Source organism: Hyperolius riggenbachi, chromosome 2 (assembly GCF_040937935.1).
Source record: "Hyperolius riggenbachi isolate aHypRig1 chromosome 2, aHypRig1.pri, whole genome shotgun sequence".
NCBI lineage: Eukaryota > Metazoa > Chordata > Amphibia > Anura > Hyperoliidae > Hyperolius > Hyperolius riggenbachi.
Window position 1 is genome coordinate 463,733,815 of NC_090647.1, and position 22,492 is coordinate 463,756,306.

Below are 22,492 nucleotides of genomic sequence, written 5' to 3' on the forward strand. Positions count from 1 at the left end.
CAATCTTTTCTTTCCCTGGTTCCTGGAGTTCGTTGAAGTTCACCGACTGGACACACCGACTAGTAATCGATTCCTACCACACACTGCAGAATGAGTTTCAATAGGTACCAGCAAGGATCTATTGAAAACTGTTCGATGCAGGCCAACAGTATGGGCCCGTTTTACCGCCATTCCAGCTTTCCCCCCAATCAACGTAAAATCAATAGACCTGATTGATTGTAGGACAAAATCGATCAAAAATTGGTCAAATGGTCATTTTGGTGCCATTGATTCCGAGCAGACTTAATCACAGTGATCAAATCTGCTGGGAAACGAACTGGAAGATTGATGCGCGTATGGCATGCTTTAAAGAAGAACTGTAGTAAATATAACATAATGAATAAAATTGCTTATTTTTTGCAATATAAATTTATAGATTATTTAGTATTTAGTCAGTGTTTGCCTATTGTAAAATCTTTCCTTTCCCTGATTTACATTCTGACATTTATTACTGGTAGTGACCAGGGACGTAACCAGACTTAACAGGGCCCCCCTGCAAAAATGGTAGCATTGGGCTCCTTGTTCCCCAAACCCCATGCAAGTCATGTGATTGGGAGCCAGCGAATAGCAACAGAGAGTGTTCTGATGTTAAGCAGCATCAGGAAGCAGGAAAAATTTACACATGCTCCTGCACACAGTATTTGTAAACAGACAGTGAGGCTGCACTAGTGGTTGGGGAGAGGGAGGAGGAGGAGGGGCACCAAATGCCTCTGGGCCCCCAAGCGATGGCAGGGGTTGCAGGGGTGATTGCTACGCCCATGGTGGTGACATCTTTAGTTCTGAAGATGTTCTGCACAAAATGGTATTTCACTGAGAATTCTATGCACAGAGGGAGATATTGCTTGTTTGGCAGTTGGAAAAAGCCGTTATTTCCCAAAATGCAACACGGTTCACAGACAGCAAACTGTCAGGACCATGGTCATGGCATCACACTGTGAGAGGAGTTTCACCATAATATCAGCCATACAGACCCTTCTGATGATCTATTCGAGAAAAAGTAAAAATTTCTCATGGGAAAGGAGGTGCAAAGAAAAATGGGATGAAGACTGTAGCAGTTGCCCAGAGCAACCAGTCAGGACTCAGATTTCATTCATCAGCTGATATCTGATTGGTGCATCTTGGTAACCACTGTTGCTACGCATCCGTGGATACCAGCTTGGTCCCTATTTAATATTATAATAAGCTGATGTAGCAGAGGAGAGGTGTACTTGTCTTCGAGTAAGAAAATTACATCATGTCAGATGGCTCATAGACATAATAGTTAGCAGATTTCAAAATAACCATTAGCAAGGTAAAAGAGTTTAATTGTAAATGTCTTGTAGAATCACAACAAGCAGAAAGTCCTCTTTATACTCAGCCTAACCACAAACAGAGCGCTGTCACTCAAATGCTGTGCATCATTTTTATAGCTGCCTCTGTGTCTTTCTTCATAATAACTCACATATTCAGCCTTCTATCAAGAGGTTTCCACCCAGATAATTGCATGGAATGTTCATTCCTTGTAATGGGTAGTTAAATGCTGGGAGGGGCTAGGATTTCCAGCAGAGGCAATTAATTGTAGTAATAAAATGCAAAGACCACCCTGTCCTTTTTTTCTTTCAAATATTAATGCTTAAACACATTGGGGATTCAGATGAGTCATATTAAAGGAGTCAGGCTCCCTATGTACTTAATATAGCAGCATTCGGTTGCAATAAACTTTCTATACCTGCTGCACCCCCTTTAAAAGACACTTGAGGTGGGAGGGATTGGAGGCCACCATATCTATTTCCTTTTAAATCATGCAAATTGCTTGGCTGTGCTGCTGATCGACTGACTCTAATACTTTTAGCCATAGACCCTGAACAAGAATGTTCAGATGTTTGACTGCATTTTTGTGATTGAGGTATGTGATTCAGACACTACTGATGCATGAAGATCAGCAGGAGCGCCACTCTTCTTGCAGTGCTGGGTCCCCTCTCACTTTACAGCGCTGGGTTCTCAGTCCAAATTCCAGCCAAGGCACTATCTGCAAGGAGTTTGTATGTTCTTCCTGTGTCTGCGTGGGCACTCTGGATTCCTCCCACATCTCAAAGACATACATTTAAAGGGGCACTATGGCAAAAAATTGTAAAATTTAAAATATGTGCAAACCTATACAAATAAGAAGTATGTTTTTTCCAGAGTAAAATGAGCCATAAATTACTTTTCTCCTATGTTGCTGTCACTTCCAGTAGGTAGTAGAAATCTGACAGAAGTAACAGGTTTTGGACTAGTCCATCTCTTCATGGGGGGATTCTCAAGGATTTAGAGTGAGGGAGAGAGGAGATGGCCCTAATTCTGTACTCCAAATGTTCTAATGGCAGGTTACAGAAGTGTGTACAAACACAACCTCACCTCTACAGGCAAGCATATAATGTTATGTAGGACACACTAATTAGTCAGTGATCACCGCACTATCTCCTTATACACTGTTGTCCATATTGTTGCTCTTCTTTTACCTCTTAGATCAGGGGCATAAAATTCAATCATATAAGGGGCCAAAATCGAAAGCACACTCAATGCTGTGGCCAATGCTGTGTAAAACGAGGAAGGGGGTCTCTGGCGAGCACCTTAAAATGTCAGGGACAATACCTGAAGTGTCCACTGCACTGGTGAGCTAGCATGCTGTCATCTGCAGGAAAAGAAAGGAGGAAATTGAGACTGCACCAGCCTGTGCTATATACTTTGTCATGAATCTGCTTACAGCAAACTGGAAGTTACATTTAAATTGTAGGATGCCCAGGCAGGTTGGTGATGGGGGTAGCAGCTCCCGACAGCTGTTTAGCATAAAAAGAAGGGGGAGGAGAAAGACACTGTGCACATAGCCGGCCTTTGACCTGAGCGACTTGAGCAGTCGCTCAGGGCGCCGGCTTCCAAGGGGACACCTATAGCTGAGTACCTATACTGAGGGCACCTACACCTGACTTCCTATACTGAGGAAAGGCACCTACTGCTGGCTACCTATACTGAGGGCACCAACACCTGACTTCCTATACTTGGGGCACCTATACCTAGTTACCTACCAATACTTAGTCTGGGGGCATTTTATTGGGGGGGGGGGGACACTGCAGCTATAATGCGTGGTGCAAATTGTCGGGGCTATGCTATCATTCCAAATGGGGAGGGGCCTAATTGTCCCACTGATTATTTTTGTTAATATTCCTGAAAGGTTCTAGCCTTCATTTTTAAATATATTCAGGATAATGCACTCTTTCCATCCATTTTGTGGTTATTAATAGTATTTTTCTATTGTACATTTGTGATGTGTCACGGAGATCTGAACATTTGGTGTGATGTGATTGGGAACCACTGTCCTAGGAGGTAAATCAGAACAAAAGGTGAATTGCATATGGGTGTGTGTGCGCGTGCATGTGCAAAGAGGATGAAGGGGGGGGGGGGGGGGGGAGAACCAAAATCAGGGTTGCCTCAGGGCGCTGTGAAACCAAAGGCCGGCCCTGACTGTGCATTAAATGCATTGCGCACATGGGGGCCAACTGTGGACCTCTCCGCTACCTGTATACCAAAAATGACAAAAGAAGATGGTAAGGATGCATGCATGAATGTGCCCAAGACAAAAATGAAAATAATCACTTGTGCATACATACGCCAGCTATGGCCCACTGTTTTCATGGTAACACCAGAAGCCACTGGTACAAGTGCTGGGGCTTCCTACTATGCAGTGGTGGCTCCAGCTACAAAAATGCTGGGGGGCACAAAGGGGGCATGATGGCTGGCTGGTGGGGTAGTAGCAGATTTGCATATGATTTGCATCTGAATTGAATGTGAAGTGTGCAGAGAGTCTACATAGGTGCTGCACACTGAGCTGGTGGTCATTTCAGATGCAGCCTTAGTGGTACGCGCTGGCGTTCTCCTCGCTCTCCAACAAAATGTAAGTTATACTTTTTTTTGTTTAGCTGCTTCCAAGGTTTTAAATTTAGGTTAGGTCACTTGCCCGGAGGTCTGCCTCACCGTGGCACAAGTGTCTAGTACTGTATAATTTGCATGCAAACCATACTGGAAGCTAAAGTTCCTCCTAGCGTAATAAATGTTAGCATTGTTTTGTTGTATGCCTGTGCGATTAACCATTCCATTGCAGCATGTGTCTAGGGATGCGCAGCCTTCCCCCCACTTTTTCTTAACTTTGTAACTGTATAACTATCAGGTTAGCTGCTCCCAGCTTCTCCTTCTGAGTTTCCTGTTTGCTTAATAAGTAGTAGCAGATTTGCATATGATTTGCATCTGAATTGAATGCGAAGTGTGCAGAGAGTCTATATAGGTGCTGCACACTGAGCTGGTGGTCATTTCAGATGCAGCCTTAGTGGTACGCGCTGGCATTCTCCTCGCTCTCCAACTAAATAATCTAACCCTATTCTCTACCGATGCCTAACCCTATCGACCCACTGCCGCGAAATTTATTGATATTTAACACTAAAGCTAACACTACCCTCACACTTACCCTCCCTCTACCAATGCCTAACCCTAACCAATCCCCTGCCGCAAAACCCACCATTATTAAACTCTAATCCTAATCGTATTCTCACATTTACCTTCCCCTAGCGATGCCCAACCCTAACCAACCCCCGCCACATAATCTGCCGATATTTACCACTAAACCTAACCCTATTCTCACACTTATCCTCTACCGATTCATAATCCTAACCAATCGCCTACCGCAAACCCTACAATTATTTAACTCTAATCCTAACCGTATTCTCACACTTACCTTACCCCTAGCGATGCCCAACCCTCATGCTTTCCCTCCCTCTACCAATGCCACAAACACAAACCTACTCCCCCGTGCTTCAATCCCCCGATATTTGCGCCACCATTGCTGTTAAATACTCCCTCCCCGCCATTATTTATTGGACTTCAGAAGCCTAATCCCAATATTTATCAGAAGCCTACAGCACCCAAATTGCTGCAATTATCATTGCGACTTATGCGGCTCCCATTTTACCATAGTGCCGCCAGCGCCTCCACATGACATGCCTCTCTCTCTCCTAGTCTGCTCCATTACTGCTGTGTAAGGTATGTACATGTCTTCTGTTTTTATGTACAATTCTACAGCTATCATGTTTAATCAACTAATGTCTGTATCCCCTTATTGTTTATACACCTGTATATACTGTTTATAGTGTGTGTTGTCTGTTGTACAGATCCATGAAAGATGCTGGCCCTATATAGATCACCATTATTTATAATAATAAAGATCCCAGTTCAAGAATGTTTGCCTGACAAACCAGTTCTGTTTACAATACAGAGAGAGCGAGAGAGAAAAGAACTACAAGCTGCCAAATAAGAAAAAAAATGATAAAAGATAATAGCAGACACAAACGGTTGGAAAGACAACTCAGACATTTAAGTACATTTGTACATGTTTTAGGTTATTAAGCAAGCATGTGCTCCAAGGCAGCAAACTCACTTGTTACGCATTCCTGTTTGGCAATTGTTAATGAAAATCAGTATAAAGAGGTCATAGTTCGAGCATGAATATCAGTCTTTGCAGAGACTGTAATAAATGTCAGGTGAGCACTGTTAAGTAGGTTGAGATGTTCTTAATGTGTGTCAGCTTGGTTGCTGTAATAGTTTGGATAGTTTCGATCAAACTTATTTACAGAAAAAGAATTACGAGTTCTGGCTGCCTTACCTTGAAATAGGGAAAGTGCTCCGTCATAAAATTATAGATCTCGCTGACGGGAAGGCTTCCAGTTTTGCTGTTCTTCAAGGCCATAAATATTAGGATGCTTTTAAAACAAAAATATTCATGTCAGCAACAAAATTAGCATATGTTCACCAACATTTTAATAAACCATAAAGTCATAACATTTTTTTCTGAATGTGCATACAGAAAAACATAAATCAGAAAATTAGTTGGTAATTGGTTAACGCTACTGACCCCCCCCCCCGCCCCTTCCCCAGCAGAGTTTGGCAAGAAAGCTTGCTGATTGCAGAGTTTGGCAGGGAGGCGTGCTATAAGTACTTCACTCAATGGGCACTGTCAGCCGTTTTTTCTTTTTGGGACTGAATGTTTTAAGTTAGTGATGGCATTGACTATGGATGGAGTAGCCAAAATACAGTATGTTGCTGTCAGCATGTTTCAAATGACTGATTCTCAAAAAAACGATATGAAAACCTCTGTAAGGCCTACTTTACACTACAGGTGCAATTGCAAGCGCTTACCGTTCAAGATTTTGCAAAGCGATTTTCAGAGTGATTTTTAAAGGAGTGTGCAATTTTGCACATTCCTTTGCGAAAAATCGTTCTAAAAATGGTACAGGCAGCACATTTTTGACTTTGTCAAAATCACAATGTTGCAGAGAGAACACCCTCATAGGGTAACACTGCTGTATCGCTTTGCAGATTGCTGGCGATTGTCAAACTGAGTGTAATCACTCATAGGGCTTGATTCACTAAACCGTGATAACTCATATCACGGGTGCGTTAACGTTTTCACTCGCAATCGCAAATTTTTGCTTGCAAGCGCGGCCGTGATATGGGCTATCATGGTTTAGTGAATCAAGCCCATAGTGTGAACCAGCGCTTAAAGTACACCTGAGAGGGATGGGAAGGCTGCTATAGTGTTAATCACACACCTGGAACAAGCATGCAACTCATCCAATCAGATTTCAGTCAAAAACATCTGAGTTGCACGCTTGTTCAGGGTTTATGGCTAAGTAGCGGCAGATAATCAGCAGGACAGTCAGGCAATCTGCATAGTTTAAAATTAAATAAATATGTCAGCCACCATATCCCTTTAACCACTTGATGACCCCCCCTTTACCCCCCCTTAAGGACCAGCGCTGTTTTTAGTGATCTGTGCTGGGTGGGCTCTGCAGCCCCCAGCACAGATCAGGTAGCAGGCAGAGAGATCAGATTGCCCCCTTTTTTTCCCCCTATGGGGATGATGTGCAGGGGGGTCTGATCTCTTCTGCCTGCCTGGGTGTTGGGGGGGGGGCACCTCAAAGCCCCCCTCCGCGGCGAAATTCCCCCCTCCCTCTCCTACCTGCTCCCCCCCCCCGGTGATCAGGGCTGCACAGGACGCTATCCGTCCTGTGCAGCCAGTGACATGCTGTCTCCTGTCACATGGCGGTGATCCCCGGCCGCTGATTGGCCGGGGATCGCCGATCTGCCTTACGGCGCTGCTGCGCAGCAGCATGTAAACAAAGGAGACATGTGTCTCCTACGTTTACATTTAGTCTGCGAGCCGCAATCAGCGGCTCGCAGGCTATTCACGGAGACCCGCTCCGTGATCTGACAGGAAACGGCCGCTCGCGCGAGCGGCCTTTCCTGATTAATTAGGGAGGCACCTGGCGACGCAGAACTGCGTCGCTGGTCCTCCAGCTACCACTTTGCCGCCGCACGGTATGAGTGTGCGGTCGGCAAGTGGTTAAGTTCAGGTGGGCGTTAAGTGGAAATTGTTCTTTTGCTAATTTCTTCCCCTAAGTGGCTCCTTATGCACAGTAAAACCTTGGGTTGAGAGTAACTTTGTTTAAAGGGGTTCTTCCGCGAATGAGGAAAAAAATAAAAAGTGGTTTATGCATAAACTATTAAACATCCTTCTAAAATAGTGTAAAAAGTTATTTTAAAAAATGAATGGTTTCATCAACATAACATGTATTGTAAATAGTGACTTATGAAGGACTGGGAGGCTAATCCATTTGTTAGGAGTGTTTTTTTTTTACTTTCTTTTACAACCATAACTGCTGTCTACATAGTTTTCAGTGGTATAACACACTTCTAGCAGGAATCGCTGTTATAACCCTCAGGGCTCGTTTCCACTAGTGCGGTGCGGAATCGCCTGCATTCCACCGCGGCCGAAATCGCATGCGGGTGCGATTCCGCATGCGTTTTTGCCGCGATTTCGCATGCGATTCCGCATAGGTAAGGTATATGCGAATTTAACCATGTCACTGCTGGTGTAAATTAACATTATTACCTATGCGAAATCGCATGCGATTTCGCGTCAAAAAACGCATGGTCACCCCGCATGCGATTTCCCTATTAAGATACATTAGCGGCGATTCGTGCACATTCCTTCTGCACGCGAAATCTGACGGCTCTGCCGTGCAGATTTCTGCCGCTTCAAAAAACGCTGCCGCACCCGCAGAAGTGGAAACAGCCCCATCCACTGACATTGCCTATGCGAATCCGCGTGCAGTGCCCGCATGCGGATTCGCACTAGTGGAAACGAGCCCTAACTGCTGAGCACTGCTGAGCTCTGCTGAGCTGCTGAATATGTTTTTACATTGTTGCTAGGCAACCAGACCCTCTGCAGAGACTTGTTTTGTGAAAAGAGTCATAAGCTGCAGGGAGAATCAGTCTCATCTACACCATATGATTCTTTGTCAGATTCGATTCAATTTGATTCGATTCATTGATTTGATTTGATTCAATCTGACATGTCCGATTCAAGATTCGATTCAATTTGATTCAAATGACAATAATTATGACAGATGACAATAATTATGTTAGTTATAGTGAAAGTCTTGTTTACATTTTTATTTTATACTATTTTACTATAACTGTTTTTGGATTGTGGAACGAATTAACTGGGTTTCTCTTAATTCTAATGGGGAAATTCGCTTTGATATAAGAGTGCTTTGGATTACAAGCACGCTTCCGGAACTAATTATGCTGCCTGCTGCCACTCTCTAGTGCTCACTTCCTGTTGTCAAAAAGACAAATTATGCTTCTGCGCTTGCATGACACGAATACGTGCGGTGGCCGCTTTAAAATATCTGCATCGCCATAGACTTACATGACTTTAGCTTTAAAGCACGTTCCTGCTGAAGATGCCCGACAACACACGGATACACTCGTGGCTGTCGAGCGTAAAAAAACAACACTTCTGCTGCGGCGCATCCCATGTATGCACAGGTATGAAAGACCCCATAGACTTTCATTGCTACGCGCTGTCATGTGGTAACACAATGCCATAAAAACGCCCCAGTGTGAAAGGGGCCTAAGTCTCTCTCCAAGTTTGATGTCCCTATCTGTATCCCATATATTTTGTATGGCGCTAGACCGTTGGTAAGACCAAAACGCATGACTTTACATTTTTCAACGTTGAATTTCATCTTCCATTTATGTGCCCATATAGCCATCCTATCCAGATCCTTCTGCAATATGTCACTATCTTCCTGAGAGTTGCTAATTCCGCACAGTGTTATGTATTTGTATACTGTGAAAAATGATCTTTGAGTTCTAGCCAACCATGCATCATTAAATCAGTACATTTTCATACAAAACAAAAGTAGATTCAGCCCAGTAACAACCTCTTGTATTTTCCTGCATCAGTAATTGGCTGCACAGAACAGGATGCATTGCAACTTTGTAGCTATCCCCTGCAGCAATCAGGGAACTCTTAAATTCATTATGCATGTAAAACAAAACCGTGAGTTTAATGGAGGCAAAATTTAGATACTTACCTTAGTTGAGGGAAACCTCTGGCGTCTTTATGCAAACCACCGCTACTTGCTGGGAGCTCTGAAAGTTCACAGCTGTGCTCCTCTATGTGAGTGAGCGCAGCTGCCTGAGCAGGTGCAGCATGAGTCCAATCGGCTCTGTGTTACTGCGCAGGCATGTGCCATCTGCGCCTGCATAGTGCGGCCATGCGGCTCCGCCTACAAGCCCTTGTCACTGAAGTTTGGGGGGTCCCAGCACTGGAATGGCGAGGTGCAGGGGAATGGGGGAAGCTTCCCTCCACTGAAGTAAGTATTTAAATCGGGCATTTTTTTTATTTCCTACAAGTACAGGGTTTCTTTTCTTTTTTTTATCTTAGCTCATAAATTGTAAAGATAAGGAATCTGAAATAATGTTTGTCACAATCCTTTTAAGTTATATCTGAAAAGGGAATTTTGCTTTAAGCAGCCATTGCTTCAAGTGTACCCGAGGCGACATGTGACATGATGAGATAAAACGTGTATGTACAGTGCAAAACATATAACCAGGCTGTATTACTTGTTTTATTTTGATGCCTGAAAGAGTTAATTTTCAGGCATGCAAGTGACATCTTCTGTCTTGTCGGTAGCTTGTCAGGAATATAGTAAACCTCACTGATAAGGAAATTACAGCCATAAAAGTTTTCCTGGCAGAATAAAATTTCTGAGGGCAGGGAAAGATAGACAAAGGACAATAGTTCATGTATTTTCATTTAGGGACACTTAATAGGCTACGACTGAGCAGAGACAACAAAACATTCCACCTACTCTGTAACTGTTAAAATATAAAATAAAACCATGGTTATCTAAAAAAGTAATTTTTAGGAGTAGGAGAATAAATACAATTGTTTATCTCATCCGTTTATTTTCACCTCGGGTTCACTTTAAGCAGCCACTGTCAGTCATGTACTCAATTTAGTACTAAAACACTGGCTCTGTATTAGATTAGTGATCCACTAAAGAAGTGGCACAAGACAATGGCAAGGATGGCAGTCTGGGAATTTGCACCTTTGGAAACAAGTCTGAATTGGCCACTCCTGTACTTCTGTCCTGAGAGGGTTTCCCTAACTTTCCATTATCTGCCTGTTATGAAGCAAAAGCAGTACCATCATTTCATTAGAGCTTGAAATGTATAAAGGAAAATGTAACTTTACAGCATCAATAAAATTACTCATGTAACGAGTCTCTCTCTCCCTACACCACACCCCTATAGCTGAGTACACAGAGTACTTTCACATCTCTGTTTCACGTTCAGAGATGGAGGTGGTCTACTTTCACTGGACCTGGCTCAAATTCTGCAGCGATTCCTAAAAACAATAATTCAAGATGATAGAGGAATTTAGCCACTGGTGCATTTTTGCTGTGGAATTTGGGAGAATGAAAAGGGCAGGAATACTTCAACCTGACAGTCATAATTTTTGCTGTGAAAGATAAGAAGTAGAATTTCAGTGTCAAGGCTGTAGATAGAGTATAGTATATACATTCTCCCCACGTGGTGCAAATGCCCCAGAGGGTATTCAGGTAGGGCTCACGGGATATTTGAACTTGTCAAAGTCAATCTATTATAGTACATGATTAGATTGCAATAGATTTATAACCAACCCTAAACAAGTATTTTAAGCGATTTAAGCTTAAAGGTATAATCCATTTTCTTTACGAAGTAACTATATAAACACAAATTGGTGCAGCAGAAGTGTTAATGTTAATGTTGGTGCAGCATAAATTAATGTTGGTGCAGCATAAATTAATGTTAATAAAAATGTTATTTTCATTTCAGTCTGCAGGCTGCTACGCTTTTCCAAAACCTATCATAAATCAAATTGCTCTCCTGGGCAATCTTGGCAACAGCACTCTTAGTAATTTGTATGGACTGCTTTTGACATCATGAGACTTCTAGAAACTCTGGCCCGCCTGCAGGGGTAAGAAAGCTATGTATATGCGCTTTGAACTTGGCCATGGCGGACGATAATGATTGCCATGGCCGAGAATCGGGAGTCAGGTCAGCTGTGAACAGTGGCCTAAGAATGATCTGGCATGCCTTACCTTAGCATTGCAGGATTGAGGAAAGACACATATGGCTGTTCATTGCAGGCTCTGGCATTATGTGCTGCCCCGACACCACATCACTCATCTGCTCTCAGCAGATTAGCGATGGGATCACCAGCCGCACGTGAAGTCCTGCTTCCTCTCTGACTACAGCAGTGCCTCATGTGACCCGGCAGCATGCAACAGGTCACATGAGAAATCCTCTGTAGCCATGGATACAGGATGATGGACAAGTGGATGGAGATCCCATCGCTGGTACGCTGAGAGCAGGTGGTTGAAACGGTGCTACTTATATAGGGGGGAAGATGGGGGGTGTGAGGAGGAGGACATTTGGGAAGAGGAGCCACCTCTTGCTGCCCTCTAGTTGTTGCCACCCTGAAGAATGTGATTTGTATTGCTTCATGGAAGAACTGACCCTGGTGACAGGTACACTTTATTGGCTGACAAGTGCTAGAGAATCTGTACTTGGATAAATATAAATCTATACACACAACACACTTAGGTTGATATTGCACATATTTTAACGCAGGAAAATCTCATCTTGAGTTCTAAAACCAAATAAATTAAATCATGTCTCTAATCTGTCAGTAAGCTCAATTTGGTCTCTAACCTTAACCACAAACCCACACAACATAGAAAGATTATAAGAGTAGCATTGAAAAGCAGGTGGTTCTAAAGAAATAGATTATTACTGAAGCCTCGACTCACCTGTAGGAATAAATAGGTTTGGGGAACAGCGGCTGTTGGGGCTCCATGCCAGCTTGTGGTGCGATCCTTTGGTAAGGGTAGTGAGATGAAGAAATGTATGTAACAGGATAGCTTCCACCTGTAGAATACTGAAATAAAAAGGGAATAGATATCAGCAATGACAAAAAGTATGATTAATAGGAAACACTTAAAGGAACACGTTCCAATTGATACCACTGCTCTTACATCCCTTAATTTCACCAACAGCAATGAAAAACAGAGGCAGGCATTTTATTTGAGTATCCTGTAAATTTTGGAGGTTTTATGCTTCTTCAGAAGTCCACCAGGTGTTATTTTGTTAGTGTGGGCTTTGTAGATGGCCGCTTTTGGCAGGACCTGATGTCTGAGGTGTAGGCAGATGGCAGCCTCCTCGTAAGTCCTCTGGCTTGTTTGCCTTTTGTAATACATGCACTTCTTAAAGGGGAACTGAAGTAAGAGGTATACGGAGGCTGTCATGTTTATTTCCTTTTAAGCAATACCAGTTGCCTGGCAGCCCTGCTGGTCTATTTCTCTGCAGTAGTATCTGAATAAAACCAGAAACAAGCATGCAGCTAGTCTTGTCAGATCTGACTTTAAAGTCTGAGTCACTGAAACACCTGATCTGCTGCATGCTTGTTCAGGGGCTATGGCTAATAGTATTAGAGACAGAGGATCAGCAGGGCTGCCAGGCAACTGGTATTGCTTAAAAGGAAATAAACATGACAGACTCCATATACCTCTCTCTTCAGTTCCCCTTTAAGGACTTTAGAGTAGATACCATAGGAATCACAGGAGGTGAGACAATGCCCCCATAGCTTATTATGAATATACAAATATCTCTACCTAATACCTGTGGTTAAAATACCAGTTAACAATAGGAACTGTTGTGGACAGGGTGAGAATGACCCCCAAATACATTTTAATTTGTGTCTAATTATTAGCCTAGTTGTCTTTCCTGGGTGTCACTCAGGGGATATGATCTCTATGGAGACAGTGTGTAAAGACGCGTCGCTAGTCTGCTTGACGCATTCTTTTGCTATGTGGAGAGGGTTGACGGAGAGGCGTAAGAGTGACGTCATGCAACCGGCTGGATTAGTGGGCAGAGCAAGGCTCTCGGCTGGCCCTTGGCCGAATCGATCTGCGAGGCCTGTATATGGGGCTTAAAGTAAATCTAAAGCCAAAATAAAAATCAGTTTAACTTACCTGGGGCTTCTTGCAGCCCCGTGGAGTCCTCCTGTGCCTGTGCCATCCTTCCAAGACCCTACAGCTAGCAGAGGCGACCCTCTTAAAGCTGTCCAGCCAAGTGCCTCCTCACCGCGCTCCCGCTGCAGGGAGCATTCTGCACATGTGCAGTATGCAAAAATTGCTACTGAACATGCGCAAAGCGCTTCAGACAGCAGGAGCACAACCAGGAGGCCATGCATGCGCTGTAGCCTCCGATTGGCCATGACCGGACAGCTTTGAGGGGGTCACCGCTGCTCGATGGAGAGACTCAGAAGGACAGCATAGGCCCAGCAGGACTCCAGGGGGCTGCAAGAAGCCCCAATTAAGTTGAACTGATTTTTTTATTTTGGCTTGGCCTTTAAGACCCAGAATCTACTGAATCCAAATAATTAGCAATTCCTTTTTTTTTTTTTTTTTTTTTGCAATTAAGATAGCGTTGTCATAATTTTCCTCTAAATTGTAACGATTGGTGTCAGCACACAGAGAGAATCTGATTATTGGTGATCTGCAGTATCACCAACAATACAGATATATACCCGATTATTGATGATCTGCAGAATCACCAATAATACAAGTATGACTAACCTCTGGACACCTGGTAAAGTCTTAGGCCCGGTTCACACTTGCGGTGGCCCTCCGGAATCGCCGTGCCGGAGCCGCACCGCCTGCAGAACGGACGGAACGGACGCACGGCATAGCAATTAAAGCCTATGCGTCCGTTCACATGGGTCCGTTCTGCAGAACCGGAGCCGGACCGGATCCGGGCCGGATCCGGACTCCGGCCTCCGTTCCAACATGCGCTATTTTTTCATCCGGCCCCTCCGGCAGCCGTATCCGGGGCGGAGCCGGACTGCACCATCCGGCCAATACAAACAAATGGGAACCGGAGGCCGCACAACACACTGGCTGAGAAATCCGGATCTTCTACCCCACTTCCTATGCGGATTTTTTACGGCGATACTGGCTGGGGACACATGGGCAAGCATTTTGGAGTGGAGCAGCACGAGCTGGAGGTGTTGGCAGGATGTTGGCAGCATGTCGGAGGTGGAGGTGAGTGCTAAACAGCAGAGGGCCTGATTCCACAGGTCCCCCTTCTGCTGACCTCCCAGACCCCAACATTTTTTTTTTTTTTTACGTATATTTTGCCAAACGGATCCGGATCGCATCCTGATTACCACCTGATGCAACCTGACCGGATCCGGATCGGATCCGGATCAGAACCGTACGGTTCCGATCCGGATCCGGTCCGGATCCGGTCAGGTCATCCGGTCCGTTTGGCAAACAACCACTAATGTGAACCGGGCCTTAGTGTTTTGGTGCAACAGTAGACTATCTCCCGTGGGGCGCGAGACGCAGATAACAATGAGCATGGACCACCTGAGGAGCAGATGGCCCTAGACTGGGTGTGAACTATCTCCTTGGAAAGGGGATAGAGATAACCTGCGAGCCAGTGATTCCCTGCAATACTGGGAAGCAGACTATACTGCAGCCAAAGGACTCCTAAGGGAGAGAGCCCCTGACTGGACTGCCGAGAGGCCTCTCTGAGGAACAGGAGGTCTCTGCGGCTACCTGACACTTGGCTGGGTAGTGTCACAGGTAGTACAGACAGACTGAACACTCAAGGTATGAGTGACAGCCAGAAGGGTCGGCCAGGCCAGGTCGGCAACACACGAGCAGATAAGGTACAGAGACAGAAGGCTGATTCGGTAACCAGGTACAGGCAGGGTTTGGCAACAGGTAGACAGATATGCATAGGTACCGAATCAGAAAGAAAGAGAGAGGTCTAGAGAGCAATTGGTCATAACAGATAAAGCAGAGGCCTAGTCTAGAGTGTGAGGTCCGTGGTCTCAACACCCAGGAACTGGTCTAAAGTATAACACAGCAATGACACAGTATTCCTTAACCAGTGGCTGGATGGTGTACTGGTTAAGGGCTCTGCCTCTGACATGGGAGACCTGGGTTCGAATCTCAGCTCTGCCTGTTCAGTAAGCCAGTAATTCAGTAAGGAGTTCATTGGGCAAGACTCCTTAACACTGCTACTGCCTACTGAGTGCGCTCTAGTGGCTGCCTCGCAAGCGCTTTGAGTCCGACAGGAGAAAGGCGCTATACAAATACTGCCATTATTATTATTATTCCTAAGCTTGGGTGTGAGGTCCTTGGTCACAACACCCTGGAACTGGTCTAAAGTATAACACAGCAATGACACAGTATTCCTAAGCTTGGGTGTGAGGTCCTTGGTCCCAACACCCTGGAACTGGTCTAAAGTATAACACAGTAATGACACAGTATTCCTAAGCTTGGGTGTGAGGTCCTTGGTCACAACACCCTGGAACTGGTCTAAAGTATAAACACAATAATGACACAAGCGTAATCTGGCTAAGTGTGAATTCCCAGGTCCACCTGGTTCTAACACACTGCGGGATCTGACTATGGTCTGAGTGCTAACACGTATGTATTCGCAACGGCAGACAACCTGAGACTGACCAGCAAGATCTATATATAGTGCAGCGCTCCTCAGCGCCACCCAGCGCTACTCAGCCAATGATAGTCTGCGCTGGGATCAGCTGACCAACCTGATCAGCCCGTCCCTCTCCTCCTGGCATAAAGGTCCTGCTTTCCAGCGCGCGTGCGCGTAGCTCTCCATCTGTGTGCACTAGAAGGCTCAGACAAACCAAACGCATGCTGCTGTGCGGAAACCACCGGTCTGAACGCGGAGACAGCCGTCCCGTCGCCAGACCGCGCTGCGGCATCTCCGCAAACCTTTACATAAAGTTTGTGGCCACCACTTATTTCACCTTCATGAATCTCTTCCCAAAACAAAAATATTAATTTAGGATCGAAAGGAATTAAGAGAAATTTGCACCATTTTAAACTGCCACACTTATATTTGAATAAGGTACAAAGATTGCTTTGGGAACCAGATGTTTTAGTGATTTAATTTAATTAAAAGATTATAAAATAATTTATATCCGCCAGAGTGACTGACAATGATGAGTGCATTAGCAAGGCCCTAATCATTTATTACCATAAATATGTTTCTTGTTGCTTAGAGAGGAGAGGGTGACAGATTAAAAGCCTAAACAGCCGACCTGTTTAATTCATCTTGAAAGGACTTGGAGGGGTGTGGACACGGGCAGAGATTTGGATTTTATATAAATGATGAGTAGCTGCGCAGTCAGGAATGTAGACTTCAAAGTGTGAGTGTGCACTAAAGGTTTATTGAGGGTGGGAAGAGAAGACAACACATAAAGTTCAATGTCACCAATTTCCAACAGGGTGATGGGGGTGTGCTTTTATTTATCTCTAGGTAGACATTTCACTTAAGGCTGAGCACTGTATAAAAAGATAACCACCTAACCTCCACCCCATGCTGAGCATAGATATGATTGTAAGATGAAAAAACTCTCCAAATAACTCTTCTTAAAGTAAAAGTCAGATGACTACCTCAAACTGTTTCCTCCGGATCTGCAGGGGGCGCTGTGTCCCAGTTAGTTAATTAGCACCCCATAGCCGATCTGGTCTATGATGATTAGGTGGAACAGAGAGAGTTCTGGGATGTAGTTGGTCAACAACTTGAAGTAGTCACTTGTCTGTGTTTTCTTCAAGAAAAAGTAATAGGCAATATAGCATTTATTTCATGAGGAGGCTAGGTACCATTGACATGTACTATACAAAGTACTTATTCCAGGATGTCACTGGTCTTAAAGGTGTACCCACAGCCGGTTTACAAACAGAGTGGAAGTTATCAGCCCATACCTGTGTACGGTTTGGTCCACACTGGAGCCGGGCTGCAAATGGTCAGCCCAGAACAGACAGGTCAAGATCTGCACTGGTTGTCTGTTGAGGTCTTTGTAGTGTCCAGAACAGATGTGTTAGGTTTCTATGGGAAAAGCATTCACTTATCTGGAAAAATGGTGCAGATTGGGGCTTTGCATTTTTGTCCGCATTGGATCCAATGGATCCGTTGCAAATGCACATGTGTAAATGGATCCTATTAATAACATAGTTGCCATTAGGATCTATTTACTGTAAGCTTTTGTGATCTGTAAAAATTGACAAAAAAGGTCATTTTTTGTGTGCCTTTAGTGAGAACCAAGCTTAATATATATAAAGTTCTAGCAAACTCTGGCATCTGACTAGATGCGCCGGGCATGTATGCATGACTCTGGCAAGGCCATCTGTGATATTGTTAAGGTGCTATGAAAATATAAGAAATATAATGAATTACTAAAAATAATTACTGTGTAGGGATTGGTTGGGTCGTGTTACTCTGTGAGTATTTTAAAGTTAGCAAATAAATGGTATCCTCCTGACTCAAAACTTCCTGTGTTGATTGATGGCTAACATGGTGCAATACTCTACTGCTGGTAAGGCAATCCACAATATTTCAAAGAAAATAATTATGTCAGCCTCCATATCCCTCTCAGTTTAGGTATGCTTTAAAGCGGAATATAACCCTGCATTTTAACTTTGATCTAAAACATTATTTACAGTATATTATATGCAACCAGCATTTTTTTTTTACTAGACCAGCATTGGAAGGGTTACACAGAGCTTTAAAGTTCCTGAAGAGAACTGCAGACGCATCCGAAGCTTACATAGATACATTTTGTTTACATAAATGTATCTAAGTGTGGAATGTGACTCACTCTCTCTGACTGAGAAGGAGCTGGAGGACAGACAAAGAGTGTGTAACATTTATCACTTGTTACATTCTATTTAGTTAAATGTATCTATCTTAACTTCTGCATATCTCTGCACGGAACTTTAAACCTCTGTGTTTAAACCTTTCAATGCTGGTCCAGAAAAAAAAATGCTGGTTGCATATAATATGCTGTAAATAATGTTTTAGAGCAAAGTTGAAATGCAGGGTTATATTCCGCTTTAAGCCTAAGTACAGGCACTGTGTTTTAAAGGCAGTTTTGGAAAATACCTGCTGCTCCAGTTCATACTTAAAGAGGAACTGTTGCGAAAATCTTAAAATTTAAAACACATACAAATAAGAACTACATTTTTCCCAGAGTAAAGTGAGCCATGAATTACTTTTCTCCTATGTTGCTGTCACTTACAGTAAGTATTAGAAATCTGACATTACCGACAGGTTTTGGGCTAGCCCATCTTCTCATAGGGGGTTGTAAGGGATTTCTTTATGTTTAAAAGCAATTAGTGAATGGCAGATGCTCCGCCCAACTGCCAGAATAGTGTGCAGCGAGCAGGGAGGCTGGCCAGCATCTTTGTATTAATCATTTTCAGGGAATGCCTTTATAAAGTACTTGCTGAGAATCCCCCATGAAGAGATGGACTAGCCCAAAACCTGTCGGTAATGTCAGATTTCTGCTACCTACTGTAAGTGACAGCAACATAGGAGAAAGGTAAATTATGGCTCATTTTACTCTGGGAGAAATGTACTTCTTATTTGTATGTATTTAAAATTTTAAGATTTTCGCAACAGTTCCTCTTTAAGTATAAATACACAACACACTTTATACAGTGTATGAATTAAGAAGTGCTGCTACTAGGTGAAGAAGCATTTTGTGTGCTTTGCAATTAGCAACATATTATATAGGCAGCTCCATAGTATTTTTTTGATAGCTTTTCCATATCTTTTTATCTCAAAGCACTTCCGGTTCTAAACTTCACAGCTACATCTCTGCCCCTCCAGGCACATAATCCATTTCAGACTGCTGTTCTTTACATACACATGTTTTTACCTTGTATGACTTCCTCAATTTCTGCAGCTCTTTCCATAACTTCCAGACTCCTTATCTTTATATTTCTCTAAACAACAATCTCTTTAGAGAAGGGTATTTATCAGATGTTAAAATGGCTTTATTTGCTCTCCCTTGCACCAGTAACAGATACATCATGACAGACCCTCTTATTAAATGGCTTCCACCCTCCCAGTACTGTCCCTATTTAAAGAGACACTGAAGCGGAAAAAAATTATGATATAATGATTTGTATGTGTAGTACAGCTAAGAAGTAAAACATTGGGAGCAGAGACATACGTCTCATATGGTTTCCGGTACAGGAAGAGTTAAGACACTCTAGTTGTTATCTATGCAAAACAAGCCATTCGGCTCCACGACTTTCAAAGTCGCAGAGAGCTCTGTTATCTGAAGTTTATTATCTCAGCTGTCAGGCTTTTCCTTCTGCAGAGAACAGTTCAGGACAGGTCAAAAGTTCACAGCCTGCTCTGTAAAAATCATTTAGAATGCTGAGTAGTGGGGAAACTGCAAATATTAGAGAATGATGCAATGTTATAAAAAACACTATATAACTGAAAATAAAAATATGAGGATATTTTATTTGCTTTTAATATTCTAGTAATTACATGTACTACACAACCAATTCATTATATCATAATTTTTTTTTCGCCTCAGTGTCTCTTTAAGTCCTTTTATCAAAATCCCCCCCCCCCCCCCCCCCCCCGATCTCCAGTTACAAACTGCCCTCTAGTGGCAGACCCCAGTGGCAAACATCACCCCCAATAATAGTCAGCCCCTCCCTGACAGGCTCCAGCACCACCAGTTCCTTAAAGTAAAAGCCCTGTAAATATGTTTCTGACAGGAAAGACGGATATAGGCTAATATATGATTATGACTTTTCAAAATAAGACCAAATTGGTACACGTTAGTATGTGGAGGGAACCCCTCCCTCCAATCTTAATATATTCCTCCTTTCCACTATTAATATATGATTATGTTTGAAACGAAACCAATTTCAGTGAATATACAGTATGAAGAATCTTTAAATTATTTGTTGGATTGTTATATGAGAGAGTAATGCAGAGCATACTGTGAGCAATAAACCTCCCTGCTGTCTCTCTACATTTTTATTCCTGAAAAATAATATTTTGCATTAGAAATAATGTAATGGTTTAGTGACAAGCATGATGGTTGTCTTCACACTTTAGTTACAGAAAATATTAATGATATTAGACAGGTACTGGAAGAGACGCACTCAGAGCAGTCATTTATATATCCACACCTCAGAGGATGACACGATAAAAGCAATTCATCTTATTAATTTGCGGAAAAGGCATAGGCCGTCTGGATTGATGCGCACCTGGGAATTTCTGCATTTATAAACAGAGTCTAGTTGGACATTTTACACCTTTTTCATGTTCTGGACTGCCTTGGTACACATTAATGAGGGCTTCTTTCAGTGGACCTGTGACCATGGATGTCTGATAATGTGGCCGTGACAAATGAGACACTGAGTGACGGAGGCAGCCAATGAGATGTGGGATTGTGACATGTTTTTGTCATCTGATAGATATTTGTATGTATAATGTAAGGAATGAGTGAACTTCACTCACGATGCAGGTAATTTAGGTGCGGTGCCACCCTGGTAAATTGGGGGCCAGCATAAGCCCTAATACAATTAGTGGCTATGGCAATGTCCACTTGGCATTTTGGGCACCAGAGTTTGGCTATTACAGCTGAACTCTGGCAGTAGTGGCTATGGCAGTGCCTACATGGTATAACTTTATTTGGCTGCAGGGCTGATTTTTTCCTGCCACTGGGGAAGTGTGCCTTCCCCAGCCTGGCAGGCTCGGCAGGGTATGCAGAGGGGGCTGCAGGGAGCTTTTATAGTTACCTGTCTGGACAGCTGGATTAGCTTTTTCTTTCTCCACCGCAGCGGCGATGTAACCCCAACATGATGGAAGTCTCTTTCATTACCCCTCTTCCGCCACTGGGTGGCGCTGTAACACTGACATGGTCTCCTAGGATCCTGATCACATGTCATATCATGTGATTGGATGTGATCGGGACCCAGAAGGCCTGTTGGAAGTTCAGAGGTGCAGGTGGAGGAAGAGAAGACACCATCCGAAACAGGTAACTATAACTGCTTCCTGCTGCTCTCTAGTTTGGCTGCACTAGGCAGCCAAACATGATTTGCTGGCAGAGGTTTAGTGTGCAATTTCATTTGAAGCTGCCACTGGGTTAAGTTGGTAACATGGTACAGTGGCAATGGCCAGCGGGTGTTCAGATACATTAGTTGCAGGTGGGATTGCAGCATTGGGTGCTGGGGGTTTGGCTAAATCAGCTGTGGGGATTAGTGCTAGGCATAGATTGGGGGGGGGGGGGGGGGGGGAGGTTAGTGTAATGGTGCAATACACAATGAAATGATCCGATTTTACTGAAATTCGATAAAAATGATCAGATTTCCCAGAAAATGTAAAGCTTTTTTTTTCATTTAAGCAAGAAATCCGGATTTCCCATTTTTATTCGATATAAGTGGACCGGGAGTGTTGGATTTTTCAATTATTTTTTTTCATTATTGGGGAAAAATTAAACACATGGGTGGTACATTGTTAAGATTTTTGAAATGTTACAGTCAGAAAAATTGATTGCAATTCCTGAACTGAAAATATATGAAAAAAAATTGTATGGTGTTTGACCACCTTTAGGAGCAGGTGGGGGGAGGTCAGTGTTATGGTGCCCATACATTGTACAATTTTTTCATTTTTTTTCGATTAAATAATTTTGCTTGATTATTCCATTAGATCAAATAGAAAGATTTTGTCCAACATTTCTGATCGGATTTTTATTGAAAAAAAAATTGATAATCATTCGTTTTTTTTTATCGAAAAAAAAGATTATTTTCGATTTGACCAATTTGGTCAAATAAATGGGAGAATTGAAAGTTTTCATTGTACCGTGTATGGGCACCAGTAGGCCTAGATGGGGACAGATAGTATATGAATACTGGTACAGTAAGGAATAATAGAATATTAGTATAATTATTACTGGTGATATTCGATGATCAGGGATAGTAGAATAACCGACATTCTTCTATCAAGACTTTTTTATAGGACACATTTACTGTGGCCCGATACAGAAAAAGAGTATTTGGAAGCTCCATCTTATCTTTATCAAGCAAATATATCCTAAAACTATTTCTACCAGTGCCTAACAGCCCTTAGCAATCTGACAGACAGCTGAATATAAGTGCAGCTAAGTATCATAATAAACACTCAACCTCCTTTT

General features: G+C 43.2%; 1 protein-coding gene across 2 annotated transcripts in view; it reads right to left on the minus strand.

The window, feature by feature from the left end:
• Positions 1-22,492, minus strand: part of FOXN1 (forkhead box N1) — a 358,297-nt gene that overhangs the window by 10,512 nt on the left and 325,293 nt on the right. For both annotated transcript variants that reach the window (XM_068270164.1, XM_068270163.1), the window contains exons 9-10: positions 12,255-12,382; positions 5,708-5,804 (exon numbers count right to left, since the gene is read on the minus strand). In XM_068270164.1, coding sequence (XP_068126265.1) covers positions 5,708-5,804; positions 12,255-12,382 — 225 coding nt within the window. The remainder of the gene's footprint in view (positions 1-5,707; positions 5,805-12,254; positions 12,383-22,492) is intronic.